We start from the raw sequence: 12,261 nt of genomic DNA on the forward strand, positions 1-12,261 counted from the left end.
CAAAGACTCTGTCGGAGTATTCTGGTAGAGACACTGAAGCAGTTAACTGTTGTAAATCTCTTCAGTCCATTGCATGTGTCCAGAGGTGAGTGCATTTACAGTTTTGTTATCCTAGACATATTCTCAGTGTGTAATATCCCATCCAATCCGTCCTATGAATGCCAGGGTATTGGTGGGAAGAAATGGAGAGAGATTATTTTATCCAAATTAGGAAATCAAATCCATTACTGTCAAACTATGGTCCACAGTTTACAGACCACAAATTTGAAGAAATGCTGGTAAAAAATTGGGTTAGACTCTTCAAAAACTTCTCCATATTTTCTGCAGGGTAATTCAATGAGTGAGTAATGTAAGAATTAAACCACTTCCGTTGTACCTTTTGTCACTGACTTAACGCCACATGGGCAAATTTCATTCTGTCATTTGGAGGAGGATTAATAGTCTGCTCAAAGCTACTTGTTTCACACCATGTGTTTTGATATTGAAGGAAACCAACAAATGTTGTTGGAGAAGAGGTAGGTTCTTTGTGAACCAGATTCTCACTCAGAATGATAGAGAAGTTGGCTAAGGAGAGAATGTTAAAGACAGTCAAGGAGAGGTACACATGGTACAATGACAAGGCCAAGCCAACTATTTTCAAGTGTGGTGAGTTCGTGATGGTCAAAACTAAAGAGAGGTCTTGTAAGGTGCATAAGGAAATGAAAATGTTTCTACTCATTTAATCATGGCCTGCCTGTGGTGGAAAGCTCACCGCATGTACACTACTGGCCATTAAAATTGCTACACCAAGAAGAAATGCTGGTGATAAACGGGTATTCATTGGACAAATATATTATACTAGAACTGACGAGTGATTACATTTTCACGCAATTTGGGTGCATAGATCCTGAGAAATCAGTACCCAGAACAACCATCTCTGGCCATAATAATGACCTTGATACGCCTGGGCATTGAGTCAAACAGAGCTTGGATGACGTGTACAGGTACAGCTGCCCATGCAGCTTCAACACGATACCACAGTTCATCAAGAGTAGTGACTCGCGTATTGTGACAAGCCAGTTCATCGGCCACCATTGACCAGACATTGTCAATTGGTGAAAGATCTGGAGAATGTGCTAGCCAGGGCAGCAGTCGAACATTTTCTGTATCCAGAAAGGCCCGTACAGGACCTGCAACATGCGGTCGTGCATTATCCTGCTGAAATGTAGGGTTTCGCAGAGATCAAATGAAGGGTAGAGCCACAGGTCGTAACACATCTGAAATGTAACGTCCACTGTTCAAAGTGCTGTCAATGTGAACAAGACGTGTAACCAATGGCACCCCATACCATCACGCCAGGCGATACGCCAGTATGGCAATGACAAATACACACTTCCAATGTGCGTTCACCGCGATGTCGTCAAACACGGATGCGGCCATCATGATGCTGTAAACAGAACCTGGATTCATTCGAACAAATGATGTTTTGCCATTCGTGCACCCAGGTTCGTCGTTGAGTACACCATTGCAGGCACTCCTGTCTGTGATGCAGTGTCAAGGATAACCGCTGCCATTGTCTCCGAGCTGATAGTCTGTGCTGCTGCAAACGTCGTCAAACTGTTCATGCAGATGGTTGTTGTCTTGCAAAAGTCCCCATCTGTTGACTCAGGGATTGAGACATGGCTGCATGATCTGTTAGAGCTATGCGGATAAGATGCCTGTCATCTCGACTGCTAGTGATACGAGGCCGTTGGGATCCAGCACGGTGTTCCGTATTACCCTCCTGAACCCACCGATTCCATATTCTACTAACAGTCATTGGATCTCGACCAACACGAGCAGCAATGTCGCGATACGATAAACCACAAACGCAATAGGCTACAATCCGACCTTTATCAAAGTCGGAAACATGATGGTACGCGATTCTCTTACTTACACGAGGCATCACAGCAACATTTCCCCAGGCAATGCCGGTCAACTGCTGTTTGTGTATGAGAAATCGGTTGGAAACTTTCTTCATGTCAGCACGTTGCAGATGTTGCCACCGGTGCCAACCGTGTGCGAATGCTCTGAAAAACTAATCATTTGCATATTACAGCATCTTCTTCCTGTCGGTTAAATTTCGTGTCTGTAGCACGTCGTCATCTAGGTGTAGCAATTTTAATGGCCAGTAGTGTATATGCTTATTGCTTGGTTTATCCTGAATCTAAAAGTACATGTGGTTTAACCTCTTCATTCCAGCGGTCCACAAATGTGGACATACATTCGTTATTTTTTTTCTCTGCAAATACGCGTATTTTTCCGCTTACAGACTGTTGGTCCACGAGCGTGGACCTTCTCAGTTTCAACACGAGAGCGCAGCACCTCGTAAGGAACGACTGATGTATTTGTTTACAGCTGGTTGTGCACTCAAAATGGCTGCTACTAGAAGTTGGAAAGGTATGTACATAATTATTATGCTCAAATATTAGTCTAAAATGCTGTGATTTTTTTCTGAAGTGTGTTAGCTCTTCTAGATGTTGAGAGTTAGTTCCAATTTGAATATATTTTGTTTATTACTATGAAATAACTCTTTTTCTGAAGGTCCTCGTATGTGGACCTCAGGTCATAATATGAATTTGCTGACTTCAATTTCGTCTTCGACAGTAGAGTACTGACGTAACTCTCCTTTTTATACCTTACAGATATGAATGAAATATTAACTGACGAGCAGTTGGAAGCGCTTCTGAACGACAGTAATGCCGAATTATCTGATGGGGAAGATGACGAATTTTCATTTTTGACTGGAGATTTTCCTGTTAAACCTGAAGCCAGTGCTGAAGATAAAGCAACAGTAGATGAGACCGTGGATTCTTCTGAAGAATTAGATGATAGAAATGGTAGGTTTACCCCATATAGTAATGATCAATAATATTATAAATTATGTAGCGAACTTACTCATGTTTTTTTCTTACAATTTTGTTTATTTGTAGATCCCAAGACGAAGTTCTTGTTCCACAATATCTGCCAGTGCGATCTATGAAGTGGAGGAAGAAAGAAATGCCGTATTCGAATCCTTGTGAGAGCAAAATCCATCTTCCAGATTATGAAGAAGAAAAAGGAATTTTTGAATCTTTCTTGGAATACCTTCCTCTGACATTCTGGGAAGAACATGCACAACAAACCAATTTGTATTCAGTTCAAAAACAACAACATAAATCTGTTAACACCAGTGGAGAAGAAATGTTGCATTTAGCTGGAATACATGTTGTTATGGGAGTTCTGGACTATGCACAAAGTAAGCTGTACTGGCAGCAAGATACTCAGGTTCCAGTTATTGCTAAGTGTATGACAAGAGACCGTTTCTATGAACTGAGAAATTATATGCATTTTGTGGATAACACAAATGAGCACAACGAGAAGCTTTGGAAGGTAAAACATTTTCTTGGTTGTGTGCAGAAGAAGTGTCTGACCCTTCCAAGATCACATCATCTTTCCATTGACGAACAGATGGTGCCATTTTCTGGTAAATGTGGCTTTGTGACTTACGTACCATCAAAACCTAATCCATTAGGTTTAAAATGCTTCATTCTGGCTGCACCTGATGGCCTTGTGTCGGACTTCATGTTTTATACTGGGTCAGGTACTGTGTCAGCTGAAGATACGAAAGAATATGGTCTCGGTGCAGCAGTTGTTAAGATGATGACAGAAAGTGTTCCTAGAGACAACCAGCATTGTGTATACACTGGTAGATTTTTCACAAGTGTAAAATCTGTAGACATGTTGCTGGGGAGGAAAATTTATCAGACAGGTACAGTTATGATGAACAGATTGGGTCCAATAGTGAAGAAATTGAAAAATGACAGGCTATTTCAACGGGAGGAATGGGAAGAATGGGTTAGGGAAGATGATAAAATTTGTCTTATTAAGTGGAAAGACAATAAAAGTGTCCTAATACTCTCATCATGTGTTGGAAGCAGCCCTCCAACCACATGTAAGATGTGGTCAAGAGAGCAGAAAAAGAAGATAGATGTTCCTCAGCCAGTGGCAGTGAAGCTTTACAATGAAAACATGGGAGGTGTTGATCTCTGTGACAGATTTTTGTCACATTACAGATGCTACATTCGCACATCAAAATGACCTGTAAGAATGTCTAATCATTTTATAGATCTTGTGATTGTCAATTGCTGGGTGATGTACCGCAGATGGTGCTCAGAAAATGAAGAAGGTTGTCACTGATGGATTACAAAATGCACGTAGGCAAAGCTATGATTAATTACAAATATGTTGAGCCTGTAGCTAGAAGAAGAGGGCGCCCTTCTGTAGTCAATTCCTCTGATAGTGAAGATGTAGATGATGTACAAAATATGGATAAAAAGCCAACAAGAGCTCTGTCACAACCAATTGCAGAAGTTAGGTTTGACAATGTAGGCCATTTATCAAGTTTTGTTGAGGTAAAGAATGCCTCAAAATGCAGGAATCATGGCTGCAGTTCCAAGACAAGGGTCATCTGCATCAAATGTGAAATGTATTTGTGTGTCGTGAAAAATAATTGTTTTGAAGCCTATCACAAAAAGTAAAGATTCATTTATGGGCAATATCAAGTTATTATTTGGCAGAAATGGTTGCATGATTTTTTTATTTTCTTTCATTTGTGGAGTATCAACAGAAACCTGCATTGGAAACACTTTATTTAAAAACACTGAAATTAAAATACTTATTTTCTGTGTAAATTAACATATGTAGTTAAGTTTACAATAAAATAATTATTTTGTTGAAAAAAAAGTGTTTTTACTGAGGAAGAGTGAGAAAAATGTAATCAAAGACAAGTACATTATCATGATAACTGTGACGCGAGGTCCACACATGTGGACCTCCATTTATGCCCTAGTGAATAACCAATTTTTTTTTTTCTTTGGCATATGTGTCATGCTTGTATACTAGTTTGTTGGAAAATATTAAAAGAAAAATTTCGTGTAAATTTTTTTCATCTCAGGAGTGAAGAGGTTAAATAATGTGTTGGATTTAAAGAAATATGTTCAGTAATGGAAGGGGTAGAAAGCATAGGGAGTTTCCCACTCTTTGGGAAGCTTCACAATAAGGCAACTGTAGGCACCTCCACCACTTAAAACAATTCTTCCTTTCCTTTTCTAATCTCTTCCTTCTTCTACGAGGTGCTATCCAAAATTTTCGGGACTGGTGCTACCATCTGTTGAAAACCTTACCTTTGGACTAATGGTCACCATCACTCTCAAAATAGTTCCCAGCTGCACATACACACTGGTCCCGGCACTTCTGCCACTGGTCAAACATTTTCTGGAAATCCCGTTCTTTGAGGGTGTTTATCACCACCAGTGATGCTTCTTGAATCCTCTCTAGAGTGACGAACGGATGGCCTTTCAAGTTGAGTTTCAGTTTTGGGAATAGCGCAAAGTCGCATGGTGCCAAATCTGGTGAGTACAGTGGGTGGGGTACAACCGCCATGTTGTTTTTTGCCAAAAAGGTCCTGGTGAGCAAGGATGTGTGAGAGGGAGCATTGTCATGATGCAGCAGCCAGTTCCCTTGACGCCCAAGTTTGGGCGGTCTTCACCACACGTTTTCACGGAGCCATCACAAAAGTACAGTAGTATGCGGAATTCACTGTTTGCTTGGGTGTGAAGAATTCTGTGTGCACAATTCACTTGGTATCAAAGAAAACGATGATCATGCTCTTCACCTTTCTCACTTTTTTGAGTGTTGGAGAGCCCGGGCTCTTCCACTGTGATGATTGTTGCTTTGTCTCTGGGTCATTACCATAAATCCAGCTCTCATTGCCGGTGATAACCTGTGACAAGAAGGTTGGATCATCAGATGCGGTCTGACGAAGGTCCGCTATTCTGTTCGCGGATCCATTGTAATATCACCACACACCAAACACATAGTATTACAGAAATCACTGTGGACATGCAACACATCCTCCCAGCTGAATGCCACTCCGCACACTGACTCATCCGATAAGCAGCTCTCGCCACCTAGTGGTGCAAAGATCTACGACTCCTACTTTCCAGATGGCAGCACCAGTCCCGAAAATTTTTGGATTACACCTCGTATAGACTTTCTGATGACATGGAGAAGCAAAACATAGGGAGTTTCTCACTCTTTAATATCTCCCTTCTTATATTTTCTTTCAGGATGTATAGTGTTTTGTTAATATGGAATTTTAAGGGAAGCTGAAAGAAGGGAAACGTGGCAACAGAATTAGAGATTCAAACAAATGGGAGGTATTAAGTTCTGAATCAATACAAAAGTAAGACATAAAATGTACAAGCCTTTAGATGAGTATAAGTGCAGAGTAAATAGGAGAATAGTATGCACTAAAGACAAAGTAGTGAGAAAACTAGTGAATCTGAGATGACAGTAATGACACGAGAGAATCATGTACTATGAATGAGGCTGTACTGTGTAAAGTAAAAGAGTGTGTGAAGATATAAGATAAAATGTTGTGTTAAAACTTGGGAATAAACTAACATGGGATGTGAAGTTGAGGTAACGGTCCGAAGTTTATATGGTGTATTAATAATAAATCATGTCACTAAGAAGGTATATTTAAGTAACTGATGATTAAAGAAGCAGTAATTATTACTGCTTAAGACAGAAATAAACAGACTGATCAGAAGAGAACGCTGGAATAAATATTATTAATCTCCGTATATAAAAGAAAATGTCTCAACTGACTGACTCACCATCGCCCAGCCCAAACCACTATGATTAGAAACTTGAAATGTGGAGTGAGTGTTGATTTTATACTGTAGGCATCATTTAAGAATGAAATTTTTAAAACTCCACCCTAAAGGGGAAATGAAAGGTTTTTTGAAAATATGTTCTGTTAAGGCAATTTTAAAGCTAGAACTATTAAAATTGATACTTGGTTTCTTTGTCAAAAAAAAAAAAAAAAAAAAAAAAAAAAAAAAAAAAAAAAAAAAAAAAAAAAAAAAAAGCGTTTCAGCACTTTTGGAAATTCAACTAATAAGGGGTAAAATAGCGGATGACAGTTTTTTAAAATAAATCATAATTAAATTACTACTACAGTGTTTTTCAAGCTACATTTATAACAACTGGTGTTTGATTTCTCTGTTAGAAATATGTTTTTCAGTGTTTTTGGAAATTCAGACCCTAAGAGGGTCCAATAGCAGATGAGAATATTTATGAAAACATATCATTATGAAAGTATTTTTAAGCTAAATCTAAGAAAATTTGTACTTGGCTAGAAATAAAAAATACTTGTTTTAGTGTTTTTGGAAATTCAACCCCTAATGGAGTGAAATAGGTGGTAAAAATTTTTAAGAAAATTTTCATTATAAAAACGTTTTTTAAAGCTAAATGTATGAAAATTGGTATTTCATTTCATAGTTAGAAATAAATAAATGTTTTAGGAAATGAAAGTTTCTACAGATATAACACCACAAAAGCTCAGAAGATAGGATTAACAAAAACTTCTGACTCCAGGTAATGGAATCGCTTTTTGGTCAGAAGTACATTGGGAAAAGACCATGCTTCTGTGGTCTTAACTTGCATGAATAGTTTAGAAGATGTTGCAATTTGTGAACAATATAAAACATTCCATAAAAACAAAAATCTGTGTAGACCATCCAGTCTATGCGAGCGGACCAGTGGGCACTGAGCTTGTACATAGATACGGAAACAAAGTAAAAGTGTAAGTAAACAGAGAAGTGCAATATTCAGTAGCTAGAAATAGGTCACTTCAAAATATGACAGAAGAAAGTTAAAGGGGTGATATTTATATTTCATTGTTGTATAAAAACTTGGTAAAGGAATAATTTAAAGCTTCCACATTATCACGATCATCACAAAAAGAATTGCAATGATGTACCTACCGTTAATGCAATCAGAGAAACTAAGCTTGGTCTAGATCGGAAAAAAAAAAACACTTTCTGTAATGTGGAAAGGCAACTGGAAGCCTTCAGACACCATTTCAAGCCAGTTTCTGAAGTCGTGTGAACCTATCCCAACGTTGTGAAAGAATGAATCTTATTGGATGTAGCTGACTTAGATGACATGAGGCAGCAGGAGACATTATCAAAACAATGCAGCGAGCAGTAGACTCCTCTACAGTCCCATAATTGTCAACGGACTTCATGACTGAAGGAAGTAGAGCTGAGAGAATGCAGTCCTTCCACATCCATCTCTATCTGACAAACATTCAAACTAAAGTGGTGAAGTAGTGTTCTGCATGAGACAATGAGCCAAAAAAGTGTAATCAAATGGTCAGAGAAGGTGTATTAAGGAAAATCAGTCAATTACTGAAACATGTTTTTGTTAGTGTCCAATAACTTTTTAAAGAATATGTACATTTTTTTGTTTATTGTATAGTCTCTGGACTGAAGACCACAACAACAAACAACATTAAAATATGTGAGGATTTTGAAAAAGATAAAAGGCCATATAAAGAATTAGTAAGAAACAAACAGCTAACTAGCAGATAAACAATGAGTATATTAAATTTAAAAGAGTTTTTAATTATGTGCAATAGGAATAAGGGACAGGAAAGACTTTATTTAATTTCTATAATAATGGGAAAGGTCACAGACGAGTTTAATTTTTTTACAACTGTCAGCACCTTTAACCCACACTGTCACAGATTCTGATTCATTTATTTACGATGATTTCTGGTCGTGAGAATGAAGGGCATGTTCAACAGGTAATATGATTTACCCATATCTCAGATTAAAATTTGAAGGGAGATCATAAAATGGAGTTACAAGTATTGCTGTTCAAAATCCCCAGAGTTTCTGAACCAATGGGGGCAGGGTGAGACAGGTACACTCATTGATCTTGCTCACTGCAGATGTTTGGTTCGGTAATCATAACACTGATTAACAGAAGGAAGACGTTGAAACAGAAAGCAGATGGGTGCACCCATTTACTTAAGAGCATTTGGTGGAAACTGCATGATGGCCAGAGTTACGGATAATGAGATATTTCAGTTTTAATTATGTACCAAAATTAGAATTTTTGGTAGTGCCCATAGGCTGTAAGCACCCAGTGTCACAAGGTGGGGCAACAAAGCACCCAATGATGCCAAGTCATCATGGCAGGGTTTAGAGAGCAGTGTAGGAAAGTTTTCAGGAAACCAGTGAAAGAACACAAAGGACAAAGACTATGGAAGTTAGACGTATTTTTTGAGGGCAACACCCCATGGCCACAAGTAGGTGGTCGAGTCCCAGCCCTGAATGACTGGGAAAAGAAAATAGTACTGTCAAAAAACACATTTTATAAGAGTAAGAAATGAGAGAGAATTATTTCATATAGTATTCCAGAATGTTCCACTGGAAGAATCGATGTAGGACACTAAAATTTTGGGAGGCAAATTATTAGTAAAATGACTTACCTCACACCACACAAGCCCAGAAAGAGGAGTGAGAGAAGGGGGAAGAGAAGAGAAGAGAGAACAGAGAAGAAAGCACAGGGGCATGGCTGAGGTAGGAGCTATGTCAGATGGTAACCCACCTTAGTTACATCATCTGCTCTGTACTGGTTAACTTGATGTTTACTAAGTCCGAATATGTACAGTAGTGTAGGCAGTGCTTTTAATTAGTGCTTCAAAGTATATTTTGATGGTGATAACATCTGCAGACTGAACAAAGCTAATGGTGCATCATATGTCATCACCAAGGCAAATGTCGGTAAATCAGACAATGTTGATTATCTAGTTGTGAACTGAATCAAAGTTACAGTAGACTAATGGTGCTAATACTTTTTAGGCTCGAGATCTACTACGTGCAATTCAGTCCACTTCGACATCTACTGACTTAAAAATTTGTGAAGGTTTAATCACAAAAGACCGTAGATAAAATTAACCATTTTAATTACACAAAAAACATAAATTTCTCTCCATCAAAAGTTGTACGGTACTATTCGAATTTCAAGATATTACCCAAGTGGAAAAAATGAAAATATACGCCACAATAAATACTGGAAAAAGTTTAGTGTGAGACTTACCTTTGCACATAGTTTCCAAATTTATTATAATCTGGTGAATAATTTATCAGAGCCAACATCACACAGTCTGAAAGGTGAGCATCAGTCAGTTTATTTCTATAATGACTTTCCACTACATTCATCGCTGAAAATGCTGCCTCACTTAGGTAAGCTGACCCAAAAAGCAATAAAATATACAATGCCACTTTAACAACGTTAGAGTATGTTCTTACACTCAATTTCCAAAAGTTATCTTCATTGTATTCTGACTTTAAGGAAATGAAATTTTGAAAACAAATTATTTCCTTTTCAAATTCAGCCTCACTACTACAGAAAAGCAGTTCTCCTTTTACTTGAAATATCTTCCACATCCATTTTTTGGAAAAGTTCAGCTATGAAAGCTAGAACTGGTTCTGTTGCCTGGAAATTTCAAAATCAGTTTTCAAACTTTGTCTTCAGTGCTGTCAGGTAGGCCATAGACTTCTTTGCAGCTTTTTGATCCAATGATGTTTGTTGATATGGCAGTTCTGACAGTATTTAAAGGAAGTATTTCACATTTAACTTCTGTAACTGTGCTATCCAAAGGTAACATCCCACAAAAAACCTTGCACTCTTCCAGCTCATTGCAATCCCTGCTCATATCGCACCAAGTTACAGTTCGTGAGCAGGAACCTCACCATGTTGGAGGAAATGCTGTTGGTTGGAGTGAGTGTCAAAGATAGTGAAATGCAGATGGAGATGAAAGAGGTGGACACAGTGTTGTCAAGCTTACTGCCCACAAATACTGTGTGAAACACTCGTTGTCAAAAACCTGGCATTTTACAAAAATAGCTCATTTAGACAGATTTTGGACAAAGGTGTTGATAGACTGGTGATTGGCCAGTTGATCGTGGTCCATGGATTGAGCACCTGTGTGATAGATTGTTGTCAAAGGCTGTAAGAACACAACTAGAGGTTATAGTATTTTGTGCCTTAGAGAAATTGTCAGTGTGTGTCGGCAGATCCAAAATTATCCTGGTGGTTTATGTGCAAGTCCTGTATGGCAGAGCAGCATAACGAGCATAATGGTATGTGCAAGTAGCTAATTCCATAGTTTGAAACTGTCCTGTCAGTTGGAAGGAAATCTCATTTTAAAATCCAATTATTTCCTTTTCAAGTTCAGTCTCATTGCAAGAGAAAAGAGCACATATTTTACTTGATCAACTATTTGGAAAAAATGTTTCAGCCATGCAAGCTCCTTGAATTCTGATGAATACTATTGTCTGCTTCTCAAAAAAGTTGTAACTTAATGTACACTCACTTAATCCTAGGACAGATGGCCTGAACACTATATGTGATATTACGAGATTAATTTGTTTTTTGTTTAATGGTGTACAAATCCTTACAAAGTGTTGTACTCATGCACATTTCAATCATGTTTCACATGAGGAAGTGCAGTGTAAGAACAACAGAATCACAGCTAATGGCAGATGGGTTAACAGGTCGAGTATGTGTGGATGGTCAGGAAGTAAGCAGAATCAGAAAGTAGGTCTGCCGGTACCTAGACTACACACCTCTGTTAATGTTCTGCTCACGGTGCCAGGCATGTTGTTCTATATCTCGTTGCAGATGTGAGTTTTTGGGTTATTTGCTTTCTCTTGGTGTAAACTGATGTATGTACAATGCTGCAATATTTTATCAGTGAAGTTCTGTGTAGAGCAGGTTTTACTCTAATTAACTTCAAATTGCTAAATCATTGTAATTTCACCAATGAGTGGATGTAAATCATGTTCCACATTGTTGTCTCTGGGTGCTAAGACCCAACTGAAGTAGGCACCAATTTTGGCTGGGATGGGCAGTTATTCAATTTCAGATTTTCCACTGTTTAATGTACTGCCCTGATTGTTTAAAATTTTCACAATGACATGTGGCAAGGGCCACTTTCACAATTAATAAAATGTTCTGGGCTATTATGCCATAGTCGAATGTATTTCACTTTAAAACCTGACATTTCACCCCCATCTACGGAGGACATTTCCTAGGGCAAATGTAGCTTTGTTGAATGTCCAGTTCACACCCTGGCTCGCTACTGTGTGACTAAAACATTCAACAAAGCTACGCCCCATGAAAATGTCCTCCGCAGATGGGGACGAAATGTTGGGTTTTAAAGTGAAATCCTTTCGAACATGGTGTAATTGCCTGGAACATTTCCAGCTGTCAGGAGCCACTTTGTGTACTGTTATATAAACTGTCCAACTGTACTGTTATACAATAACGTTTATCTCTAATTAAAAGGGGGGTGACTTGTAAAATTAAAACCTGTGGAGCAACATAGTAAATCATTAT

At 38.3% G+C, this 12,261-nt stretch overlaps 2 protein-coding genes across 2 annotated transcripts; both read left to right on the top strand.

Moving 5' to 3' along the window:
• Window positions 1-468: 468 nt before the first annotated feature.
• Window positions 469-4,581, top strand: LOC124712419. The gene is made up of 4 exons (XM_047242713.1): window positions 469-515; window positions 2,291-2,418; window positions 2,664-2,858; window positions 2,952-4,581. Exons 1-4 carry the CDS (start codon window positions 469-471, stop codon window positions 2,999-3,001), a joined length of 420 nt encoding a protein of 139 aa, XP_047098669.1. The 3' UTR covers window positions 3,002-4,581.
• LOC124712420 (piggyBac transposable element-derived protein 3-like) lies at window positions 3,019-4,098 on the top strand. Its single transcript, XM_047242714.1, has one exon. The coding sequence runs from the start codon at window positions 3,019-3,021 to the stop codon at window positions 4,096-4,098; it is 1,080 nt and encodes a 359-aa protein (XP_047098670.1).
• Window positions 4,582-12,261: the final 7,680 nt, after the last annotated feature.

The sequence above is a fragment of the Schistocerca piceifrons genome, chromosome 8 (assembly GCF_021461385.2).
Source record: "Schistocerca piceifrons isolate TAMUIC-IGC-003096 chromosome 8, iqSchPice1.1, whole genome shotgun sequence".
In the NCBI taxonomy this organism is placed as follows: domain Eukaryota; kingdom Metazoa; phylum Arthropoda; class Insecta; order Orthoptera; family Acrididae; genus Schistocerca; species Schistocerca piceifrons.

What these genes read in the sequence shown, in the direction of transcription:
- LOC124712419 (XM_047242713.1), top strand. Translation starts at nt 469, where the DNA reads ATGTGTTTTGATATTGAAGGAAACCAACAAATGTTGTTGGAGAAGAG. An exon ending in TGCTACTAGAAGTTGGAAAG is followed by an intron (nt 2,419 to 2,663) that starts GTATGTACATAA and finishes TATACCTTACAG; the next exon opens with ATATGAATGAAATATTAACT. An exon ending in AGAATTAGATGATAGAAATG is followed by an intron (nt 2,859 to 2,951) that starts GTAGGTTTACCC and finishes GTTTATTTGTAG; the next exon opens with ATCCCAAGACGAAGTTCTTG.
- LOC124712420 (XM_047242714.1), top strand. Translation starts at nt 3,019, where the DNA reads ATGCCGTATTCGAATCCTTGTGAGAGCAAAATCCATCTTCCAGATTAT.